At 37.4% G+C, this 26,810-nt stretch overlaps 1 protein-coding gene across 1 annotated transcript in view; it reads right to left on the bottom strand.

Moving 5' to 3' along the window:
- Window positions 1-26,810, bottom strand: part of LOC148161696 (phospholipid-transporting ATPase ABCA3-like) — a 172,160-nt gene that overhangs the window by 76,269 nt on the left and 69,081 nt on the right. The window contains exons 17-21 of the mRNA XM_088020630.1: window positions 22,298-22,396; window positions 21,242-21,398; window positions 19,953-20,253; window positions 6,693-6,946; window positions 5,436-5,621 (exon numbers count right to left, since the gene is read on the bottom strand). Coding sequence (XP_087876756.1) covers window positions 5,436-5,621; window positions 6,693-6,946; window positions 19,953-20,253; window positions 21,242-21,398; window positions 22,298-22,396 — 997 coding nt within the window. The remainder of the gene's footprint in view (window positions 1-5,435; window positions 5,622-6,692; window positions 6,947-19,952; window positions 20,254-21,241; window positions 21,399-22,297; window positions 22,397-26,810) is intronic.

Raw genomic sequence — 26,810 nt, 5'->3', positions numbered from 1 at the left:
ACCGTTCGATCCAGCAATTGCACTACTGGGTATTTACCACAAAGACACAAATGTAGGGACCCGAAGGGGTACGTGTACTCCAGTGTTTATAGCGGCAATGTCCACCATAGCCAAACTGTGGAAAGAGCCAAGATGCCCATCGACAGATGAATGGATAAAGAAGAGGTGGTATATATACACAATGGAATATTATGCAGCCATCAAAAGGAAAGAGATCTTGCCATTTGCAACGACGTGGATGGAATTGGAGGGTGTTATGCTGAGTGAAATAAGTCAATCAGAGAAAGACATGTATCACATGACCTCACTGATATGAGGAATTCTTAATCTCAGGAAACAAACTGAGTGTTACTGGAGTGGTTGGGGGTGGGAGGGATGGGGTGGCTGGGTGATAGACATTGGGGAGGGTATGTGCTATGGTGAGCGCTGTGAATTGTGCAAGACTGTTGAATCACAGTCCTGTACTTCTGAAACAAATAACGCAACATATTTTAAGAAAAAAGAAGAAGAAGAAGATAACAGGAGAGGAAGAATAGGGGAGTATGTCAGAGGGGCAGACGAACCATGAGAGATGATGGACTCTGAAAAACAAACTGAGGGTTCTAGAGGGGAGGGGGTAGGGGGATGGGTTAGCCTGGTGATGGGTATTGAGGAGGGCACGTTCTGCATGGAGCACTGCGTGTTATGAACAAACAATGAATCATGGAACACTGCACCAAAAACTAATGATGTAATATATGGTGATTAACATAACAATAAAAAAAAAGGATGTGGTACTTTGTCAAATGATTTTTCTGCATCATATGGTTCTTGTCCTTCCTTTTATTTATCACGTTAACTGATTTGCCGATATTCAACCACCCTGGAAGCCCAGTAATAAATACCACTTGGTCGTAGTGAATAATCCTCTTAATGCAGTGTTGGATCCTATTGGCTAGTATCTTGGTGAGAATTTTGGTATCCATGTTCATCAGGGATATTGCTCTGTAATTCTCCTTTTTTGGTCTGGTCTTTATTTGGTTTTGGGATCAAGGTAATGCTGGCTTCAGAAAAAGAGTTTGGAAGATTTCCTTCCATTTCTATTTTTTTGAAACAGCTTCAGAAGAGCTTTGATTAATTCTTCTTTAACTGTTTTGTAGAATTCCCCTGGGAAGCCATCTGGCCCTGACCTCTTGTTTGTTGGGAGATTTTTGATTACTGCTTCAACTTTCTAGCTGGTTATGGGTCTGTTCAGGTTTTCTATTTCTTCCTGGTTCAGTTTTGGTAGTTTATATGTCTCTAGGAATGCATCCATTTCTTCCAGATTGTCTCATTTGTTGGCATATAGTTGCTCATAATATGTTCTCATAATTGTTTGTATTTCTTTGGTTTTGGTTGTGACCTCTCCTTTTTCATTCATGATTTTATTTATTTGGTCCTTTCTCTTTTCTTTTTGATAAGTCTGGCTTATCGATCTTATTAATTCTTTCAAAGAACCCGGTCCTGGTTTCGTTGATCTGTTCTACTGCTCTTTAGGTTTCTATTTCATTGATTTCTTCTCTAATCTTTATTATTTCTCTTCTCCTGCTGGGTTTAGGCTTTATTCGTTGTTCTTTCTCCGGCTCCTTTGGGTGTAGGGTTAGGTTGTGTATTTGAGACCTTTCTTCTTTCTTCAGAATGGCTTGTAGTGGTATATACTTCCCTCTTAGGACCACTTTTGCTGTATCCCAAAGGTTTTGAACAGTTGTGTTTTCATTTTCATTTGTCTCCATGAATTTTTTAAAATTCTTCTTTAATTTCCTGGTTGACCCATTCATTCTTTAGTAGGATGCTCTTTAGCCTCCAACTATTTGAGTTCTTTCCAACTTTCCTCTTGTGATTGAGTTCCAGTTTGAAAGCATTGTCATCTGAAAATATGGAGGGGATGATCCCAGTCTTTTGGTACCAGTTGAGACCTGATTTGTGACCCAGGATCTGATCTATTCTGGAGAATGTTCCATGTGCACTAGAGAAGAATGTGTAATCTGTTGCTTTGGGATGGAATGTTCTGAATATATCTGTGAAGTCCATCTGGTCCAGTGTGTCATTTAAAGTCTTTATTTCCTTGTTGATCTTCTCTTTAGATGATCTGTCCATTGCAGTGAGGGGGGTGTTAAAGTCCCCTACTGTTATTGTATTATTATCGTTGTGTTTCTTTGATTTTATTACTAATGGTTTATATAATTGGCTGCTCCCATGTTAGGGGCATAGATATTTACAATTTTTAGATCTACTTGTTTGGTTGACCATTTAATTATGATATAGTGTCCTTCTCATCTCTTATTACAGTCTTCGTTTTAAGATCTAATTTGTCTGATAGAAGGATTGCCATCCCAGCTTTCTTATGATGTCCATTAATATGATAAATGGTTTTCCATTCCCTCACTTTAAATCTGGAGGTGTCTTTGGGTCTAAAATGAGTCTCTTGCAGACAGCATATTGATGGGTCTTGCTTTTTTATCCAATCTGATACCCTGTGTCTTTTGATTAGGGGCAGAGCTCCCAGATATTGGATCAGGGAAGCCGGCTGCAACAAGTGAGCCCAGGAGTGGGCTCTCAGCTTGGGGTTGCCATAAACCATGATCTGTGGCACAGTTGGGCCCCTGCTCCAAGATGAGACTAATTGAGCTGCAGTAAGAATCTGGCCGAGTTCAGCCAAGAAACTTCAGAGGAGGCCCAGTGTTCTGGGCACTCCTCCTTTGCTTTTCAAATTAGTCTCATCCAGGTAGGCATATCTAAGTCAGGTTTTATCTATCCAGGCACTGTGAATTTCCACAAGGCCAGAGATTTGGAGGCCACCATTTTCATTCTCATCCTCTAAAGCTGTGCGGAAAGCCTTCAGAAAACAAAAGCCACATAGAGCAAACCGGAGTAGATTACTTAGCCTGGTCCCCTGGCAAGGGTGGTGCAATTCCGCCTGATGCAAAAACATTTGAGAATCAATGCAATAGGCCCCTCCCCGCAGAAGATCAGCAAACACATCCAGCCAAGACCAAGTTCACCCATCAAAGGGAACTGCAAAACTCCAGCAGTAGGGGAATACAGAACTCACAGAACTCATGTCTTTTTTCCCATGATTCTTTAGTCTTTCAACTTTTTTTCATTTTAGTTTTTTAAAAATTTTCTTCTTTCCTTTTTCAATCAACTTATTTTATCAACTCTTTTTAAAATCTTTTTTTAATTTTCATTTTTATAGTCACATTCTATCCCTTCATTATATTTAATGTTATTTTTGTATATACCTAAGTTTTTCTTTCTTTAAAATTTTGGGATACAATTTCTTCTACCAGACCAAAATACACCCAAAATCTAGTGTATGGCTCTGTTTTGTTCACCCACCTGATCATATTCTCTTTTTTTTGTTTTGTTTTGTTAAAGTCTTTTTTAATTTTCATCTTCACAGTTACATTCTATCCTTTCATTGCATTTAATTTTATTTTTGTACATATGTAAGTTTTTCTTTCTTTACAATTTTGAGATGTAGTTTCCTCTAACAAACTGACCAAAATACACTCAGGAGATAGTGTATTGCTCTATTCGCTCACCGTCTGATTATATTCTCTCTCTCTCACACCCTCCCCCCCCGGTTTCAGATCTCTTCTGATTTGTTTAGTGTATATTTCTTTGGGATTGTTGTTGCCATTTTAGTATTTTGCTCTCTCCTTCATCTATTACTATGGACAGAATGACAAGATGGAAAAACTCACCTCAAAAGAGAGAACGAGAGGCAATACTGACTGTCAGGGACCTAATCAGTATGGACATTAGTAAGATGTTGGAACTAGAGTTCAGAATAATGATTTATAAAGCTATTAGCTGGGTTTGAAAAAAATCATAGAAGACACTAAAGAATCCCTTTCTGGAGAAATAAAAGAACTAAAATCTAACCAAGTTGATTGTTGCTTTAAATCCTCCATCAGGCATGTTACTTATATCTGTTTCACTTAGATATCTGACTGTGATCTCTTATCTTGTTCTTTCATTTGGGATGAATTCCTCCATCTTGGCCTTTTGTCTAAGTCATTGCCTTTTTCTTTGTGTTAGAAAAGCCAGTTATGTATCCTGCTCCAGAGAGTAAATGGTTTTATGAAGAAGAAGTCATGTAGTGTCCAGAACCTGGTACTTCAATGTCTCTGGTGTGTGCTGTGTGTGTTCTGCTATTGTATTTTGCTGGCTCTATCCTTCAGGCCAGTTGTCTGCAGAAGCTCTCCTTGTCTGCAGTGGGTAGTATTTGGTCCTTGGCCAGAATGTGGATATTTTTAACTAGGTGTGCTTTAGTCTGCTTATTAAATGCAACCTGATATTACTTCCACTAGAACTGAAGCCCAGCAGAATTCTTTGGTTGGGAGATGTAGTGTGGTCAGGGGTTTTTGCTAGTCTTCTGGGCAAAGGGCCCACTGCCCTGGGACTGAGACATGCTTGACTGAGAAAGGCAGTCCCACCACAGCACAGGGGTGTGGGACTTATTGTAAGCAAGTTAGGCACCCTGTGTAGGTGCTGCACTGCTTCCTGAAGGTGGTTGTGTATTTTTGATGAGGGGCAGGGGGGTGAAATAATAGCAGCCAGCTCGTTTGTCTCCCAGAGAGGTGTCTCTGTGAATGCTGCCTTTCAGGGAAGCACTCTGAGAAGAACAAATAATCTGCTCCCTGTGTGTCCCAAGTGTTTTTCAGATCACGGTTTCCATGCTGTCTGCCTCTGGATTGTTTGCCCGTCTTCTTTCCAGGAGCAGCATAGTACCTCCACAGCTCTATCTTAGCCAAACCTGCTGACCTTTAAAACTCCAGGCTTTAGGCCCTAATGGTTGTAGGAACTCAAAAAATCATACCCTCTCATTTTCCCAGCAGTGGCTTTGGGGAAATGCTCCCCTTGTGCATTCCCTTATCCTCTACTCTCTCACCCTTCTCTGTGACCACAACTCCCTCCCCTCCACTGCATTAGTGGTCTGTTTCTGCCCTAAACCACTTCTCTCCCTTTAGTTGTGGAGTTTGTTCTGTCAGTCTTCAGGTTGATTTCTGGAGTATTTAGAATTATTTGGTAGTTATCTAGTTGTGTTCTTGGGAGGAGATGAGCCTAGCATCCTCCTACCCTGCCACCATCTTCTCTTAGGGTTGGTTTTTCTAAGGTCTCTCTCCTTGGCTTGCAAATGTCTACCTTTTGGCTGTGTCCTTGCATGGTCTTTACCATGTGTATGCATACTCCTTGTATCTTTTTGTACGTTCAAATATCCTCTTCTTAAAAGGCATACCAGTCAGAATGGATTCGGGCCTACCCTAACTACCTCATTTTAACTTAACCACCTCTTTCAAGGCCCTATTTCCAAGTACAGTTATATTTTGAGTTGCATAATAAGAAAATAGGAGTTTTCCAGGGGATACAGAAGGAAAATGAGCCCTCAACAAACTGTATCTAACACTTACGAGTAGTAAGCAGCAGGTAATGAAGAAGATGATGAAATCCCACAGTAGAGCAGAAAGCCAGTACACAGGGACAAAAACTCCACTCAGAAATTGGATGTGCTTTGCTTTAGTGACTCGTTCAGTCACCGTCAGGAGACAAAAGCCACTGATTAAAAAAGCCATGCCAAAATGTATATATAAGGCCACCTGGAATCCATCCGATAATCTACAGAAGAAGTAACAAAAGTAGATATATCAGGAAATCAATACAGCAGAAAACATAAATTTCTATCAATAGCTATTTTTAATCATGTAAATATAATCATATAGGATAGGAGAGATGCATTTAAAATATAAAATTTTAGGGGTACCTAGGTGGTTCAGTTGGGTTAAGCATCTGCTCAGGTCATGATCCTGGGGTCCTGGGATCTAGCCCTGAGGCAGGGAGTCTGCTTCTCCCTCTCCCCTGACCCTCCCCCTTGCTTCTGTTCTTGCTCTCTCTCTCTCTCAAATAAATCTTTAAAAAATGTCAAATTTTATAAAAAGTCAGGAAACGACAGATGTTGGCGAGGATGAGAACCCTCCTACACTGTTGGTGGGAATGTAAGCTGATGCAGCCACTCTGGAAAACAGTATGGAGGTTCCTCAAAAAGTTGAAAACAGAGGTACCTTATGATCCAGCAATTGCACTACTTGACATTTATCTCAAAGATACAAATGTAGTGATCCAAAGGGGCACATGCACCCCAATGTTTATAGCAGCAGTGTCCACAATAGCCAAACTATGGAAAGCTAGATATCCATCAACAGATGAATGGATAAAGAAGATGTGGTATATATATACAATGGAATATTATGTAGCCATCAAAAAAAGAAATCTTGCCATTTGCAACAACGTGGATGGAACTAGAGGGTATTATGCTAAGCGAAATAATTCAGCCAGAGAAAGACAAGTATCATATGATCTCACTGATATGAGGAGTTTGAGAAAGAAGACAGAGGATCATAGGGGAAGGGAGGGAAAAATGGAACAAGAAGAAACCAGAGAGGGAGAAAAATCATAAGAGACTCTTAAATTCAGGAAACAAACTGAGGGTTGCTGGAGGGGAGGGGGGCGGGAGGGATGGGGTGAGGATGGGATGGACATTGGGGACGGTAGGTACTATGGTGAGTGCTGTGAATTGTGTAAGACTGAATCACAGACCAGTACCCCTGAAACAAATAATACATATGTTAATTAAAAAATAAAAAAAATCAAATTTTAATTAAAAGAATAACATACGTTCCACTTTGTTTTTTATACTTAGAGTGTGGCTGAGGTTTATTGAAGACTGTTATGGAAGCATTAGAGCCAGCAATTGTCCTGAGAAGAATGTTGTCTAATATTGCCAGGGTCAGAGATGGTGAATGATAGGCTTGATCATTGAAAAGACCAGTAAGAATTATTCTATTTGTCTTCACCTCAATAGAAAAGGCAACAATGCATAAGTGAATACAATCTTCATTTTCCATTAAGTATTTCAGTAGGTCACCTAGGATGAGGAAATAGCTTTGGTCAGTTTATCCACAAAAGAAATCATCTACAACATATATTGGGAAAAGGAACAAATAATTTTACTTGGTTCTCATCCCTTTCAAGTTTCTTATAATGATTATTTCAAACATTTGTCATTCTCTTTAAGCACTCTATTCTATCATTCAATTCCAAGCTCTCTCACTTCAGAGTCTGTGACATAGATTCGTACTTCACTGAGAAAACAAAGGCAACATAGTATAGATTTTCTTATCTTTCTTTTGTTTTTAAAGATTTTAATTATTTATTTGAGAGAGAGAGAAAGAGATAGCAAGAGAAAGCATGAATGGGGAGGAGAGGGAGAAGCAGTCTCCTTGCCCAGGACCCTGGGATCATGACCTCAGCCAAAGGCAGATGCTTAACCGACTGAGCCACTGAGCTACCCCTAATCTATCTTAAAGAGATCCATAAATATTTCCACTTACATATTTTATTGCTTAAAGCAGAAAAAAACCTTCCTCTGTGAAAATAAAAAAAAACTGGATTAAATAAATAAGAAATCACCTCTTTGAAGGTATTAGATATCTAAAAAAGCAACCAACATTTGTGGGATAAGCCCCTAGAAGGATGGAAATGCACTGAATTGAACCAAACATTCCATACCCCTTTTCCCTTTAAGGCATTTTAGATTTATAAGTTATGGAATGCATTGGTAAATCCTCAAGCTTTCAGTGGGGCTCCTGAAGGGCTATACCCTAAGAGTAACAGGAAGGTATAGATCAGTTCTTATAAAAATTTCAACCCAGTCTTAAATCACTTAAATCCCTGATTGGATTTAGATCTTCTCTTAATCTCACTGCCTTTCAGAAATTAAATTAAGCCTCCTCTGGAGAAGATAATCTCAAGTAGAGTCTATGTAATTTTCATGCACAATATCTGGCATTCAATTAAAAAATTACTAGGTATACCAAAAAACAGAACAAAAAAAAGCACAGATAATAGAAATACATCCACATATAAACTAGACATTAGAGACAGAATATTTATGAGAGAACTGAAGTCCATAGGAAATATCAAATATTGATTTTAGAGTTAAAAAAATCAACTACAATTAATAAATAGTAGGTTGGACACAAATGAAGAGTAGACAGGAAACTGGAAGACAGGTTGATTAGAAAATACTCAAAGCACAGTGAGAAAGAGAATGGGAAACAAAAATAAAACATAAATTACCAATATTAGAAATGACATAGGGGAAATCACTACAGATCCTGTAGACATCAAAAGGGTAATAAAGGAATACTGTGAACAACTCTACACATATAATTTGACATTTTAGATGAAATAGAACCCTTCCTCAAAACACACAAACTACAACAGTTCTTCCAATATGATATAGGTAATTTGAATAATTATAATTTTTAAGGAAATTTAACTCATAAATTAAAAATTCCTCCCAAAAGAAATCTCTAGGTCTAGATGTTTTCACTTGATCTTAGCCAAAAGGCCAAGAAGCGATTGGGTCTAGATGTTTTCACTGGAAAATTCTACAAAATATTTAAGGAAGAGTCAACACTAATTATACACAATATCTTTCAGAAAATACAGGAGGAGGGAACATTTCTGAATTCATTTTATCAACTTAGTATTACCCTGATAGAAAAATCATAAAAGACAGTAACAAGAAAAAGGAAAATTACAGACCAATATCTTTCACAAATATAATGTAACACCCCTTCACAAAATACTAGCAAATAAAATTCATCAATATATAAAAAGAATTACAACTATGGTCAAATGGGGTCTATTCCAGGGATTCAAGGCTGGTTCAATATTTAAAACTCAACCAGTGTTATTCACCATATTTTAGGCTGAAGTAGAAAAACCATTAATAATCATATCAAATTATGCAGAAAAAATTTTGACAAAACTCAGTAATCATTCATGAGAAAACTGAAAAAAAGGTTATAGAGCTAAACTTCCTCACCTTTATATAGAACATCTAAAAAATCTCTACAGCTAAGATTATATTTTTGATGAAAGACTGCATACTTTCCTCCTAAAACTGGGAACAAGAATGCCCATTCTCACCACCCTGATTTAGCACTGTGCTAGAGGTTCTACCCAGTGCAGTAAAGCATAAATAGGGAATAATAGGCATACAGATAATAAAAGAAGAAATGAAACTGCTTTTATTTGCAGGTGACATGACTGTCTATGTAGAAAATCCAAAGGAATTCACAAAACTTTTTTTAAACTAATACATGAGTTCAAGGTTGCAAGTTACAAAATAAACATACAAAAATCAATTATTTTCTATGCACTAGAATAACCATATGGACACCAAAATTAAGACTACAATACCATTTACATTTACTCAAAAAAGAAATACTTAGGTGTAAATTTAACAAAACATGTACAGGACATGTGTGATGAAAAGTACTCAACACTGATGAAACAAAAAAGTTCTTAATAAGTGGAATTCTAAATAAATCAGTTGTGTTCATGGATCAGAATATATAACACAGTAAAGATGTCACTTCTCCCCAGATTGATATACAGATTTAATAAGATCTTATCAAAATTCCAACAAAAAGTTTTTGTATTTATAGACAAGCTTATTCTAAAATTTAAATGGAAAGCAAAGGAACTAAGCAACTTTAGAAAACAAGAAAAGAGTGGGAGGAATTGGTCTACCAGATTTCAAGCATGATATTGGTGATGGAACAGATACACAGATTAATGGAGTATAAAAAGGAATCCCAAAACTGACTCACACACACCCAGCTGATTTTTGATAAAGGAGCAAAAAACTTTTAATGGATATCATAATTTAACAAATGCTGCTGGAGCAATTGGACAGCCACAAGCACAAAATTTAACTTGACCCACAACTCACATTTATTATTAAGATTAATGCCATATGGATCATGAATTTAGATGTTAAGTACAAAGCTAAAACTTTTAGAAAACTATAAACATTTAAGATAAAATGTTCAGGATCTAGGGTTAGGTAATGAGTTTTAGACTTGACACCAAATACACAATCCATAAAAAAATGGATATATTGGACTTTATCCAAATAAAAAACTTTTATCCTACAAATCCCATTAAGACAATGAAAAGATAATAAACATTATGAGAGAAACTATATAAAGAACTCTCAAGACTCAAGAGTAAAAAAAAAAAAAACACCATCCACTTAGAAAATGACTGAAACAGAGGGGCGGAGCAAGATGGCGGAGGAGTAGGAGACCTAGATTTCGTCTGGTCTCAGGAATTCAGCTGAATAGGGATCAAACCATTCTGAACACCTACAAACTCAACAGGAGATCAAAGAGGAGAGTAGCAACAACTATCTGAACAGAGAAGCGACCACTTTCTGGAAGGTAGGACGTGCGGAGAAGTGAATCCGAGGCGATATTTGGGAGGACAGACGGCGGGGAAGGGGGCCTCTGCCAGCCACTTCTGGCAACTGATAGAGCCGCGGAGCACAAAATCGGACCTTTTAGAAGTCGGCTCCGCTGAGGGACGTCACTCCAGTGGCTAAGCGGGGGTGGAACCCTTGCGGGACAGTGGGGTCTCAGGACCCTTGGGGTCACAGAAAGACCGGGGGAGCCTGAGTGCACCAGAGCTCCCAGGTATCGGAGCGGGGAAGCCAGCTGTAGAGATGGAGCTGAGGCGCGGGCTCTCAGCTCGGGGTTGCCATAAACTGTGATCCGCGGCCCAGTCGGGCCACTGCTCCTGCAGCAGGGACCCAACAAGTGGCAGATCCGGGGAGACTCCCCTTCCTTCCCGGGGAGGAGCAACATGGGAACACACCGCAGGGATCTGCTGGGTTTGGAGACTCCACACAGGGTCGGGTGCCACAGATACAAACGCTCGGTCACAGCCTGGGTGAGCACGGAGTGCGGCCGGAGACCAGGGACAAGGGAGTGACTGCTTTTCTCTGGGGGCGCACTGAGGAGCGGGGCCCCGAGTTCTCAGCTCCTCTGGGTGGAGATTGGGAGGCCACCATTTTTGCCCTGGTACTCCAAGTCTGTACGGAGAGCTTGCAGGGAACAAAAGCTCCTGAGATCAAACCCGAGCAGCTTTGCTTAGCCCGGACCGACAAGGGCGGGGCAATTCAGCCTCGGCAAAGACATTTGGAAACCACAGCAACAGGCCCCTCCCCCAGAAGATCAGCACGAACAGCCAGCAAGCCAAGACCAAGTTTACCGATCAAGGAGAACTGGAGAACTCCAGCGCTAGGGGAATACTGCACATAGAATTCATGGCTTTTTTTTACCATGATTCATTATTTCATCAAAGTTAATTTTTGTTAACTGTTTTTTTTTCTTTTTCTTTTTCCCTTTTTCAACCAACATCTTATCAATCTCTTTTTAAAAAAAAAAACATTTTTTATTTTTTTTTTTCATTTTTAGAGTCATATTTTATCCCTTCATAGTAGTTACCCTTATTTTTGGCATATATATATAAGTTGTTCTCTCTTTAAAATTTTGAGATACAGTTTCTTCTAACAGATAAAAATATACCCTAAATCACTAGTGTATGGCTCTGTTCTAGTCTCCTGCCTGATCACATTCTCTCCCTTTTTCCTTTTTTTTTTTTAAATCTTCTTTCTTTTTTCAAACAACTTCTTATCTTATCAAGTCCTTTTATAAAATCTTTTATAATTTTCATCTTTACAGTCATCTTCTATGCCTTCATTGTATCAACCCTTATTTTGTACATATATGTCTTTCTTCCTTTAAAATTTTCGGAGGCACTTTTTTCTAACAGACCAAAATACGCCCAAAATCTAGTGTGTGGCACTGATCTATGCACTAGCCTGATCATATTTGATCACATTCTGCTTTTTTTGTATTGTTCTGTTTTTGTTTTTATCTTTTTTCTTTTTTTTTTCTTTTCTCTTTCTTTTTTCTTTCTTTCCCTCTCTTTTCTCCTGGTTTCAGGTCTTTTCGGATTTGTATACAGTATATTTGCTGGGGACGTTGTAAACCTGTTAGCATTTTGTTCTCTCATTCATCTATTCTCCTCTGGACAAAATGACAAGACGAAAAAAATCACCTCAGCAAAAAGAACAAGAGGTAGTACCGTCAGCCAGGGACCTACTCAATACGGACATTAGTAGGATGTCGAACCTAGAGTTCAGAATCATGACTTTAAAGATACTAGCTGGGCTTGAAAAAAGCGTGGAAGTTATTAGAGAAACCCTTTCTGGAGAAATAAAAGAACTAAGATCTAACCAAGTCGAAATCAAAAAGGCTATTGATGAGGTGCAATCAAAAATGGGGGCACTAAATGCTAGGATAAATGAGGCAGAAGAGAGAATCAGTGATATAGAAGACCAAATGATGGAAAGTAAAGAGGCTGAGAAAAAGAGGGAGAAACAACTACAGGATCACGAGGGCAGAATTCGAGAGATAAGTGATTCGATAAGACGAAACAACATTAGAATAATTGGGATCCCAGAAGAAGAAGAAAGAGAGAGAGGGGCAGAAGGTATATTGGAGCAAATTATAGCAGAGAACTTCCTTAATGTGAGGAAGGAAACAGGCATCAAAATCCAGGAGGCACAGAGAACCCCTCTCAAAATCAATAAAAATAGGTCAACACCCCGACATCTAATAGTAAAACTTATGAGTCTCAGAGACAAAGAGAAAATCTTGAAAGCAGCTCGGGAGAAGAGATATGTAACCTACAATGGTAAAAATATTAGATCGGCAACAGACCTATCCACAGAGACCTGGCAGGCCAGAAAGGACTGGCAAGATATCTTCAGAGCACTAAACGAGAAAAATATGCAGCCAAGAATACTATATCCAGCTAGGATGTTATTGAAAATAGAAGGAGAGATAAAAAGCTTCCAGAACAAACAAAAACTAAAGGAATTTGCAAACACGAAACCAGCCCTCCAAGAAATATTGAAAGGGGTCCTCTAAGCAAAGAGAGAGCCTAAAAGCAGCAAAGATCAGAAAGGAACACAGACAACATACAGTAACAGTCACCTTACAGGCAATACAATGGCACTAAATTCATACCTTTCAATAGTTACCCTGAATGTAAATGGGCTCAGTGCCCCAATCAAAAGACACAGGCTATCAGATTGGATTAAAAAACAAGACCCATCCATATGCTGTCTGCAAGAGACTCATTTTAGACCCAAAGACACCCCCAGATTGAAAGTGAGGGGGTGGAAAACCATTTATCATGCTAATGGACACCAAAAGAAAGCTGGGGTGGCAATCCTTATATCAGACAAACTATATTTTAAAACAAAGACTGTAATAAGAGATGAGGAAGGACACTATATCCTACTTAAAGGGTCTATCCAACAAGAAGATCTAACGATTGTAAATATGCCCCAAACATGGGAACAGCCAATTATATAAGGCAATTAATAACAAAAGCAAAGAAACACATTGACAACAATGCAATAATAGTGGGGGACTTTAACACCCCCCTGACTGAAATGGACAGATCATCTAAGCAAAAGATCAACAAGGAAATAAAGACTTTCAATGACACACTGGACCAAATGGATTTCACAGACATATTCAGAACATTCCATCCCAAAGCAACGGAATACACATTCTTCTCTAGTGCCCATGGAACATTCTCCAGAATTGATCACATCCTAGGTCACAAATCAGGTCTCAACCGGTACCAAAAGATTGGGATCATTCCCTGCATATTTTCAGACCACAATGCTTTGAAACTAGAACTCAATCACAAGAGGAAAGTCGGAAAGAACTCAAATACATGGAGGCTAAAGAGCATCCTACTAAAGAATGAATGGGTCAACCAGGAAATTAAAGAAGAATTAAAAAAATTCATGGAAACCAATGAAAATGAAAACACAACTGTCCAAAATCTTTGGGATACAGCAAAGGCAGTCCTGAGAGGAAAGTATATAGCAAAGAAGCCTTTCTCAAGAAACAAGAAAGGTCTCAAATACACAATCTAACCCTACACCTAAAGGAGCTGGAGAAAGAACAGCAAAGAAAGCCTAAACCCAGCAGGAGAAGAGAAATCATAAAGATCAGAGCAGAAATCAATGAACTAGAAACCAAAAGAACAGTAGAACAGATCAACGAAACTAGGAGCTGGTTCTTTGAAAGAATTAACAAGATTGATAAACCCTTGGCCAGACTGATCAAAAAGAAAAGAGAAATGACCCAAATCAACAAAATCATGAATGAAAGAGGAGAGATCACAACCAACACCAAAGAAATACAAACAAGTATAAGAACATATTATGAGCAACTCTATGCCAGCAAATTAGATAACCTGGAAGAAATGGGTGCATTCCTAGAGATGTATCAACTACCAAAATTGAACCAGGAAGAACTAGAAAACCTGAACAGACCTATAACCACTAATGAAATTGAAGCAGTCATCAAAAATCTCCCAACAAACGAAAGCCCAGGGCCAGATGGCTTCCCAGGGGAATTCTATCAGACCTTTCAAGAAGAATTAATACCTATTCGCCTGAAACTGTTCCAAAAAATAGAAATGGAAGGAATACTTCCAAATTCATTTTATGAGGCCACCATTACCTTGATCCCCAAACCAGACAAAGACCCCATCCAAAAGGAGAATTACAGACCAATATCCTTGATGAACATGGATGCAAAAATTCTCACCAAAATACTAGCCAATAGGATCCAACAGTACATTAAAAGGATTATTCACCACGACCAAGTGGGATTTATCCCTGGGCTGCAAGGCTGGTTCAACATCCGCAAATCAATCAACGTGATACAATACATTAACAAAAGAAAGAACAAGAATCATATGATCCTCTCAATAGATGCAGAAAAAGCATTTGACAAAGTACAGCATCCTTTCTTGATCAAAACTCTTCAGAGTATAGGGATAGAGGGTACATACCTCAATATCATAAAAGCCATCTACGAAAAACCTACAGCGAAAATCATTCTCAATGGGGAAAAGCTGAGAACTTTTCCCCTAAGGTCAGGAACGCGGCAGGGATGTCCACTCTCACCACTGCTATTCAACATAGTATTAGAAGTCCTAGCCACAGCAATCAGACAACAAAAAGAAATCAAAGGCATCCAAATCGGCAAAGAGGAAGTCAAACTCTCACTCTGCAGATGATATGATACTGTATGTGGAAAACCCAAAAGACTCCACCCCAAAACTGCTAGAACTCATACAGGAATTCAGTCAAGTAGCAGGCTATAAAATCAATGCACAGAAATCAGTGGCATTCCTATACACCAACAGCAAGACAGAAGAGAGACAAATCAAGGAGTCGATCCCATTTACAATTGCACCCAAAACCATTAGATACCTAGGAATAAATCTAACCAAAGAGGCAAAGGATCTGTACTCAGAAAACTATGAAATACTCAGGAAAGAAATGGAAGAAGACACAAAGAAATGGAAAAACGTTCCATGCTCATGGATTGGAAGAACCAACATTGTGAAGATGTCAATGCTACCTAGAGCAATCTACACATTCAATGCAATCCCCATCAAAATACCATCCACTTTTTTCAAAGAAATGGAACAAATAATCCTAAAATTTGTATGGAACCAGAAGAGACCCCGAATAGCCAGAGGAATACTGAAAAAGAAAAGCAAAGCTGGCGGCATCACAATTCCGGACTTCCAGCTCTATTACAAAGCTGTCATCATGAAGACAGTATGGTACTGGCACAAAAACAGACACATAGATCAATGGAACAGAATCGAGAGCCCAGAAATGGACCCTCAACTCTATGGTCAACTTATCTTTGACAAAGCAGGAAAGAATGTCCAGTGGAAAAAAGACAGTCTCTTCAACAAATGGTGTTGGGAAAATTGGACAGCCACATGCAGAAGAATGAAACTGGACCATTTCCTTACACCACACACAAAAATAGACTCCAAATGGTTGAAAGACCTAAACGTGAGACAGGAGTCCATCCAAATCCTAAAGGAGAACACAGGTAGCAACGTCTTCGACCTCAGCCGCAGCAACTTCTTCCTAGAAACATCACCAAAGGCACAGGAAGCCAGGGCAAAAATGAAGTATTGGGGTTTCATCAAGATAAAAAGCTTTTGCACAGCCAAAGAAACAGTCCACAAAACCAAAAGACAACCGACAGAATGGGAGAAAATATTTGCAAATGACATATCAGATAAAGGGCTAGTATCCAAAATCTATAAAGAACTTATCCAACTCAACACCCAAAGAACAAATAATCCAATCAAGAAATGGGCAGAAGACATGAACAGACATTTTTCCAAAGAAGACATCCAAATGGCCAACAGACACAGGAAAAAGTGCTCAACATCGCTCGGCATCAGGGAAATCGAAATCAAAACCTCAATGAGATACCACCTCACACCCGTCAGAATGGTAAAATTAACAAGTCAGGGAACGACAGATGTTGGCGGGGATGTGGAGAAAGGGGAACCCTCCTACACTGTTGGTGGGAATGCAAGCTGGTGTAACCCCTCTGGAAAACAGTATGGAGGTTCCTCAAACAGTTGAAATTAGAGCTACCATTCGATCCAGCAATTGCACTTCTGGGTATTTACCCCAAAGATACAAATGTAGGGACCCGAAGGGGTACGTGCACCCCAATGTTTATAGCAGCAATGTCCACAATAGCCAAACTGTGGAAAGAGCCAAGATGTCCATCGACAGATGAATGGATAAAGAAGAAGTGGTATATATACACAATGGAATATTATGCAGCCATCAAAAGGAATGAGATCTTGCCATTTGCAACGACGTGGATGGAACTGGAGGGTGTTATGCTGAGTGAAATAAGTCAGAGGAAGACATGTATCATATGACCTCACTGATATGAGGAATTCTTAATCTCAGGAACAAACTGAGCGTTGCTGGAGTGGTCGGGGGTGGGAGGGATGGGGTGGCTGGGTGATGGACATTGGGGAAGATATGTGCTACGGTGAGCGCTGTGAATTGTGTAAGACTGTTGAATCACAGATCTGTACTTCTGAAAGAAATAACGCAACATATTTTAAGAAAAAAGAAAAAGAAGAAGCTAACAGGAGAGGAAGAATGAAGGGGAGTAAGTCAGAGGGGGAGACGAACCATGAGAGATGATGGACTCTGAAGAACAAACTGAGGTTTCTGGAGGGGAGGAGGGTGGGGGGATGGGTTAGCTTGGTGTTGGGTATTGAGGAGGGCACATTCTGCATGGAGCACTGGGTGTTATGAACAAAGAATGAATCATGGAACAGTACACCAAAACAAATTATGTAATATATGGTGATTAACATAACAATAAAAAATAAAAAAAATGACTGAAACACATGAATACACATTTCAGTGAAGATAATACACAGATGTCAATAAGCACAAAAAAGGATGTCAAAGGCAAATGAAAACAACAATGAAATATCACTACATACCTATCAGAATGAAAAATAAACATAAAAATAGTGACAACACAAATGCTGGGGAAGATGCTGAGGAACTGGATCACTCATTCGTTGTTGGTGGGAATGTAAAAGGGTACAGTCACTCTGTTTTATAATTTCTTTAAAAAATCAAACATGCAACTACCATACGGGTCAACAGTTAAAATTACAATCCCAGGCATTTATCCCATAGAACTGAAGATATAGATTCACACAAAAACCTGTACATGAAATTTCATAACAGCTTTATTCATAAAGACAAAACCTGGGAGAGGGGGGAAATGAGGTATCCTTTGATGGTGAATGGTTAAACAAACTGTGGTACAACCCCATGATGGAATGGCTCATAGCATATGATGGAATGAATGATAGAACACCAGAGAATTATGTTGAGTGAAATGCCAATCCCAGAAGTGTACATATATGATTATTCCATTTTTTTGTCATTCCAAAATGATTAAACTATACAAATGGAGAACAGATTAGTGATTGCCGGAGTAGAGAGGGAATGAAGAGAGCAACAGTAGTGATCCTTGTGGTTAAGCAAATGTTCTGTATTAATGTCAAAATCCTGGTGGGGATATTGTAGTATAGTTTTGCAAGATGTTACCATTGGTACACAAGATCTCTCAGTATTATTTTTCACAACAGTAAATTGACAATTATCTCACAAAATAAAAAGCTAAAGTATCAAATTCAGTGTTAATGGTTCTTCTCTCCTCCACTTCTAAAGAGAAAACAAAATCTACTTTAGTGCTCTTCAGATATCTTTCAAATCTATCTTTCTTTCCTTCTTTCACAGCCTTAATCTCTCTTGCCTCGATTATCACAATTACATCCCAGCTGACTTCATTGACATTGGATCTGTCCCCTTTTGAATCATTTCCTCACATTTAATTCAATTTGATAAGACTATTTCAATTTTACACTCATTGTGTGCCAGGAATTGGGTTAGGTTCTAGAGATATAAAAGAAGTTGTGGCCTCTCCATAATTAGTTTGAGAGAAGCATGAAAAATGTTCTACTGTAATTCAGTGAGATAAATTCCAAAAAAGAGGCATTCATCTAAATTGTGGATGGAGAGGAAATGTAAACTTTTGTTTGGGAGGGCAGGTGACATTTTTCAGTTATTATAAGCTCATATCCTTTCTAAAGCACATACCCACTTATTTTATGGCTCTGCTTAAAAAGTTAGCAGTGATTTCCCCAGTGTTAATGCATGTATTATTTGAGAAGAAAGCTACAGATGAGAAATTATCTAGAAATCTATTTCCTCATTAATAAACATTCTTTTTTAAAGATTTATTTGAGAGAGAGAGTGTGTGTGTGCATGAGTGAGAGGGGCAGAGGGAGAGGGAAAGAGCTCAAGCAGACTCCACACTGAGTATGGAACCCCACACAACCGTGAGATCACAATCTGAGCCAAAACCAAGTGTGGATGCTCAACCCACTGTGCCACACCGGTGCCCCCCAAAACATTTTCTTGTAGTTTAGGGAAAAGAGAGAGCAAGTTACAAGGGATTTCTTGCTCTATCTTTATACTAAAAAATTCAGTTAGAAAAGGCATGCAGGTTGGAAGAGAAACCATATAGAATTAGTAGAATTCACTTATACAAGGTTCTGTGAGAATGAGAGCACAACTTAGAAAAGTACATGTAAGTTTCTTAAAACAAAGTGGGACTGGTTAAGCCAAAATATTATCTCTCTATGCCTAGATAATTTCTAGCTAATGAATAAAACAATAACAATTGAAACTGGATATCAGTGGGGCTACTGTATTATTCTATTGTATTTAGTCTCATTATCAATATAACAAGTATATTCAGTTAATCATTTTACTTTTTTAACATAAGCAGTATACTGTAATTTTTAAAAAGATAATTATTTTATCCTTCACCCTCTGTCCTCATGTGTGACCTTGGTTAACAAATGCTTACTTACTACTTATAGCGGAGGAATAATAGGCACAATTATTTGTAGTCAGCCAATCTATTACTTGTAGGTTGTAGAATCCGTATTATAAGGAACAATCATCTCCGAAATGTATTTTCACAACAGAACCTCAATGAGAGAAATAAAAGAACCACACAGGTTTGCCAATACTGCAGGCTGTTTGCTAACTCAGAAGAACACTGTTCATCAGGTGGCAGTTAAAAAAAAATATAGTATCTGGGAGGAACTGATGACTTGAAAGAGAATAAACTTTATGATCAGAGAAGTAATGTCATGTAGTGAGTGGTTTGCAGACATCAGGTAGGACAGGTTAAATTCACGTCTCTGTATTTTTACTACATGTCTGATTTGGTGCAAATTACTGGACTTCCTTAAATGTCAGTGCTCCTCATTTAACTGATATCAGTAATAAAAATATCTACTAAATCGGGGTGATTGCTCATTTTAAATGATACACAGGTAAGATACTTAGCTGTGTTCTTGCCAAAAATAAGTGCTCAGCAAATGCAAATTTTTATTATTACTATCTTAAAAATAAATGTATTCAGAGGAGCTAGCACATTAAGTCTTTAGTTATACTGTAGCCAAATATATAGTTGACCTTCTTTGCAAATCACACAACCAGATCTTCATCTAAGAGCAGTCTTTTTTACCTAGAGTCTTACCTTGCACTTCCTTAAGTGTGTGTTTGTGAGACTCTAGCATACTCCTAAGATGTTTTAGGAAAATCAGGGTCAAATTAGAATTCCCAGAAATAGATAAAGGCACAATTGTTCGACCATATTGATCCAAATCCATTTGTCTGGCCTTTTCATCTTTAGTATGTAAAAACTTATTAGCCTCTGAGAGAAAAGTAAAGGAAACTAGAAGTGCCAGTATCTGTAGCAAAATCAGTTTCCAATTCCGCCAACTGAACATCGCCCTCTTTATGAACAAGGCACAGAACTGCTGATGATAGAGGGAATACTAAAGAAGGAAAAAAGAAACATAATATTACAATATTCATGGACCCAAACAGATCATTCCTGATGAAATTCATTAAGATGAATGAACACTCTGGAATTTTAGGGTAGAAGACACATAAAATTTATCTAAATAAATACTGAGAATAGAATTGAAGCACAGTATGATACTACATAAGAGAATAATCAGTCTTTTCTTCATAAGGCAGGAGTCAACAAATTATGATCTGTGTTGTAAATCAAGTTTTCCTGGAACACAGCTACATCCGTTCATTTCTGTGTTGTCTATGGTTGTGTTTGTGCTACAAGGACAGGATGGGACGACTGCAAGAGAGACCATGTGGCCAACCCCGCCTTACATATCGATTATTTCCTTGTGTAAGTTTGCTGACCTCTATTGTAAGGTGTTAAATACAGTGTTTAAGGTCTGAATTTTCATATAACACACTTGAAATCTCAACAGGATGATTTTCCCCAGAGTCTTTTAACAGTCAAGAAAACCAGGCTTCTTTATAGGAGGAAGAGATAATTAGAAGGAGAAGGAAAGAAATGCTGGGCAACTCACAAGGACTTCCCATACTGAGAACTGCACCGATTAGGGAAACATCCCTTATGCATTATCAATTCCCATTGCAAAAACTTACAATATTGGGCATGTTTGATTACTAAAAATCATGCTCTTTCCAGTGTACTCCAGCTTCAGTGAACTACCAAATTTCTGGGTTAGCAATTTGAAAAAAAAAAAAAGAATTCTAAGACATAAAAAAGAACTGAGGAATAGCAATGGTGTGAGTGAGAGCTGTGATTTTTACCTAGACCTTTTTGCTTCTGCATTAGGAAATTAATTAGATTGTGGTACAGACTGCTCCCTGTCTGGTAGGATGCAGTGGTTAAGAACTCCACACTACCTTCATTCAAATAGGAAACAAAAATGTACCTCTTGTACCCTAATCAAATAAATATACATCAGGTTTCTTAGCAAAGGTGCTTACCCCAGTATTAAACATAATAGCAGGGCTTTCATTCATGGTAGAACAATTGCTTGACATATTCCTATTCTGGTTCTTAACTGATACTTCATTCATCACAGCGGGAGGTGGAGTTTGGATAGCTTGGATATCTGTTTGTGAATCTTCCAGATTACTGACTCTACATAAAAAAAAAAAAAGTAACAAAGCATTCAACTCTACCCCATATCTTGTTTGGAGAATGTGAGTTACAACATTCAACTCAGAAGGCTCCTGGGTGGGGCGCCTGGGTGGCTCAGTCTGTAAGCATCTGCTTTGGCTCAGGTCATGATCCCAGAGTCCTGGGATCGAGTCCCGCATCGGGCTCCCCGCTCTGCGGGAAGCCAGCCTCTCCCTCTCCCCCTGCTTATGTTCCCTCTCTCGCTGTGTTTCTCTCTTTCAAATAAACAAATAAAATCTTTAAAAAATTTTAAATTAAAAAAAAAAAAGAAGTCTCCTGGGTTTGCTTACTGACTTGGCAGGGGCATTATATGGAAGCAACAGGGTAAACTCTGGTAGAAGAGTAGTTCCCAAACCCCAGTCACAGGACTGCTGGCAGACCATAGTAAGGCTAGGAAAATTAGGGCAAGGTATTGAGTGTTGCATTAAATTGAACCCATTCAAGTTAAAAATTAACATCTAATTCATACTTTGGATGAATCAAAATATCTGCTCTTTTTAAAAATGATAGTGGTGTGAGGGGAGGGGGTGGGGGGATGGGTTAGCCCGGTGATGGGTATTAAGGAGGGCAGTATTGAATGGAGCACTGGGTGTTATATGCAAACAATGAATCATGGAACACTACATCAAAAACTAATCGATGTGATGTATGCTGATTAACGTAACATAATAAAAAAATTGATAGTGGTGTTTTTGGGGGGTTATTACCGTAAAAAAAAATCATGTCTGTTCTCTCCTCTCCTCATCTCTTTACTTTCTAATGTGTGACTCTGAGTTTGGTGAGTTTACAAAAGGGACCAAGATGTGGTTCTTCCTCCCCGATGGTTTTTGTTTTTATTTTCCTTATGCATCCTCGCTCACCTAAAAAAGACTTCTTCCATGGTAGTAATAGAGGCACCGAAGCTAGCAATCCCTAACTCGTATCGTCTCTTTTCCAGAGCAGTAAATAGAGCTTCAAAGCTAGGATATGAATTAGGAAAAAAATAGGAAGGGGAAGGAAAAGGGGGAAGGGAAGGGAGGAATAAAAGTTAGTACCAAATCAGAAGATTTTCATATTTATATATTTTTATTCTGAACTGATTTCCCTTCAGCAGTGGGGAAAATGTAGCTCATTCTTCACTTCAGTACTTATAATAGAAACTAGTAAACTGCTCTAGCACATTGTTTCCCACTCTACTTAATTCTTGAAAACACATAATTTTGGTCTTCTAATAAACTACCATGAGACTCTATAAATGCTAGTAACTCTAGCTAGTTCACATGAATTAACTTATCACACACATATAAATGCTATGGTTCTTATTATTCAGTAAGTTTTTTAAAAAAATTATTCAAATTAACAGGAGAAAAAAGCCACTCACATAGATAATGGAGTAGGTGCAATAGAAATAGGAGACATGGACAGAACCAAGTGATTCAATAGTCAAGAAAAGCCATGGAATTTGAGCCAGATGCAATGTAGAGACATCAAGACTTTCAAAGAATAGTTTTCCTGCGAAGATTTTATAGTACTTCACATTTATAAGATGATCTTTTCCAAAAACCTCTAGGTCTCAAAACCATCAAATGTATTTTCAATGAGGAGCATTATATGCATACTGTCAGTGTTGGAGGAACTCAAAATTCCCTCTTTTGGAAGATCTATCAAAATTTCCTCCATATTCAAACTTAAATTATTTTCCATTTAATTCTATTTAGTTTTGCACATTGGTTCTAAATTTACACCATTAATTATATAGAACAGGTCTAATCTACCCACATGACAGCCCTTCACATGTTTTAAGTCCATTTCCTCTGGTGCTTCTTCATTCCCAATGCTTGGCTTTTCAACCAGGATTCACATTTTCTTCTTTTTCTTTGATTTTAGGTAAGAAATTAATGTGTGCATCATATAAAATTTAGAAAGGAATGTACAAAAATATAAATATCACAATATCATGCCCCATAGATATCCACTGTTAATACACTAATATTTTGGCATATTATTTATTTTTGTTTCCTTTGGCTTTATACCATATATGACAAAATTAAACTGTATGAGGCTTTAAAATGTACAAATAGAGCACTAAGTAGAGATAAATATTCCTTAACAGCTTAATGAATACATTCTGGTATGATATTATGAAAGAATAAGATCTAAGTAAAGTGTAGATTTCTCCTTGGTTATCTTAAAAATGGGAAGTCTTAAAAGTCCTACCATAAACAGTTGACCAAAAATGCAGGTAAGTAAACAAAACAGGATTCAGAACATTATTATGATAGGATTTCATTTCTGTTAAATCATAAAACTAATTATTATTGTATCCATATCAATGTATGTATGTGATGTACAACATATTATACTCATGTCAGTATAGGCATTTAATGATCCTGAGAAATATACACAGAAAATTTCCCAGTGATTATTCCCATAGGAAGTGATTATGGGAGACTTTCACTTTCTAATTCATATACTCCAGAACTAAATAGGTTTCTTGATTTGGTCATAATGCAATCACATGTTGATTAGCACACCCTAGGCTCCTTAGTGATATTCAGTAAAGAAAAAAGATAGTAATAGATAAATAAATTAAAAAATTCTATGAGCCAATCATTACGCAAAAAACATATTTTTCTAATATGTTTTTTATATATAATATAAAAATATATATTTAACAAATATAAATATTGTATACATTATATATATTATACTTGAGAGGAACACAAAAAATATTAAAAAGAAAAAATTTGACCACCTTGAGTATAGCTGTTTTTCCCATTATGTTTTATTTGTTTTATATATATAATACATATATATTTAATATATAGATGTTATAAAGACAATATATTGTCTACTTAAGATGAGAATACAGAAAAATATAAAAACAAAAAAAATGTGACCACCTAAAGTATACCACTGTTAACATTTGATGTACTTACTTCTATCCATTACAAAGTTTTTTCCATTACATATATTTTTAAATATTTATTTTTTTTTACTGAGGCATAACAAAGTATACTACTTGTAAATGAATTTTCACATAAGTACATATAGTACATACATGGATAACCATCCAGATAAGATAGAGAACATTTCCAGAATCCCACAGGGAGATTCTAACAGGTCCTTTCTTAGTCCCTGACTTCTTTCCCAGTGTCCATACACGCACATGCGTGCGTGCATACACACACCACGCACACGCACACACACACACACACACACACACACACACACACACCCCTACCTATGCATCTTATGGTAATTTTTATTATTTTTAAAAAAGATTTTAAGTAATCTCTATACCTAATGTGGGGCTCAAACTCACAACCCCGAGATCAAGAGTCCCATGCTCTACTGACTGAGCCAGCCAGACACCCCTGTTATAGAGGTAATTTTAATTTTAGAATTACATAAAGATTTTTTCTTTTCTTGAACTTCATATAAATGGAATCCTACAGCTTGTACTTTTTTTATCCAATGTTTCAATGTTTGTGAGATTCATTCATGCCATATATACCATTAGTTTATTCTTTTTTATTGCTATATTCTTCCATTTTCCTGTTGATGGACATTTTGGTGGCTTTGGTTTGGAGCTATTACGAATAGTGTCTACAAATATAAACACTCTCTTACATCTGTTCTGATGGACATTTGTCTTTAAGGTATATACTAGGAATAATTGCAGGGTCATAGGATAAGCACATATTTAGCTTAGTAAAAATGGCCACTCATTTTCCAAAGCAGTTTTACCATTTTATACTTCTGTTAGCAAAGAGATCCATTTATCATATTCATATGCTATAGTCTGTCTTTTTAATTTTAGCCATTCTTGTGGGTGTGTAGTGGTAATGTACTGGTTGGTCTCTTTATTTTTTGCAGGTTTCCTCATAGTTCTGGGAAGAATTCTTTTTTTTCTATTCATCAGATTCCTTTACTTATTCATATTTTTTAATGTTTTACTAAACTTTATTTTGTGAGGTAGGGCTGATAGGTTTGCAGCAAGACCTTCCTAAAGCAAGGTGACTGATTTTTTTTTAGTTAAGTTTTAAAATCTGGAAGAAGAAAAACAAGAGAATCTTAAAAATTCTGTAGGTTTTTTTTTTTTTACAAAACATTGGTACTCAAAGAAATACATCTCTTTGAATTTTGAGCTAAGTGAGAGTTTGGGGAAAAGAATACTTCCATAGGCCCATTCTCTGGTGTTGACATGACATGCAGAAACATTGAGTGAACTCCATCTCTGAAGATCACAAAGTACCTGGCCTCTTAATTCTGGGAAGAATTCTTGACATGGTGTTCTCTTTCAGTAGTTCTCTTTTCTGCCATAAGTATTGGTCAGATCTTTATTAATCAATCAGGATTTCACATCATTTTATCTCATTTTCTCTCCTCCAAACTGTTCTAGATTCACAGTGTCCTCTTTAATTTGATTGAGACTATAAAGCAGAGAATTTCTGAAGTTTCCCATTTTTGGAAATTATTTTCAAAGTAGGCATTTCTTATGATTTCTTAAATTGGTGCTTTTATTTCAAAATTCAGTATCCTTTCTACAGCCCATTCTTTTTCCCTTTCATTCTTATGAAATGATTGATATTTATCCAGGACTGACTTATAATCATATAAAACATGTGGAGGAAATTCTGTCCAAGACTAAGATGAGTTTTTGCATGATTTAGTTGTTTCTTAGTTATCATTCTAGGTTTTGGTGTGTGTGTATGTGTTTTGCTTTGAATCAACCATGGGATCATTGGTGTCAATTTTTGAAGTTTAAAATTAGAATGAGATTGGCACATCTCCAGTTTTCTAACACTGTGGGTGTTGATGGGAGAACATAAGCCTTTGTAGATAAACTGGCTTGCGTTTTAATCCAACTGTATCACCATTACTATTTGATTTAATCTCTCTTGATTTACTATTGATTTAATCTTACTATTTGGTATAATCTTTCTCAACTTAAGAGTCATTTTGTAAAAAGAGTCACTTGGAAAGAGGTAAAATTAAGTACACTTTATTTTCTTTCCTTATTTGTTGCAAAGTTATTTCACTTGAACTAACATTTATTCCTCTGCAATCACTTCATAGTGATGTGAGTGTCTCATAGGCACTTCATTACAGCTTGGAGACTTGAACTTATTTATAGCTCTGAGAAATACACTGAAAATTTTTACCTTTTTGTTTGTTCTTGTATTTTAAACTAAAAGATCATTCTCTTTGATTGAAAGATGGAATCAAAACAGGATTTGAAAAATTTCCTTTCCTTGATGCCAGCACCGAAGCTTCTTTTCCTTGACATTCTTGGTGACAATATTTTAGTCTTTTCTTTTTCTCATTTCCAGATCCCAACCTCAAAATCTCATGCCTTTAAGACAAGTCAAGGCCAGACTAGAGGAAGGT

This window comes from Eumetopias jubatus, unplaced genomic scaffold (assembly GCF_037043125.1).
Source record: "Eumetopias jubatus isolate StellerSeaLion01/CBP00866 unplaced genomic scaffold, mEumJub1_p1.0 scaffold_91, whole genome shotgun sequence".
In the NCBI taxonomy this organism is placed as follows: Eukaryota; Metazoa; Chordata; class Mammalia; order Carnivora; family Otariidae; genus Eumetopias; species Eumetopias jubatus.
Note: the sequence above shows the minus strand (reverse complement) of the source record. Positions and strands in the feature narration are given on the sequence as shown.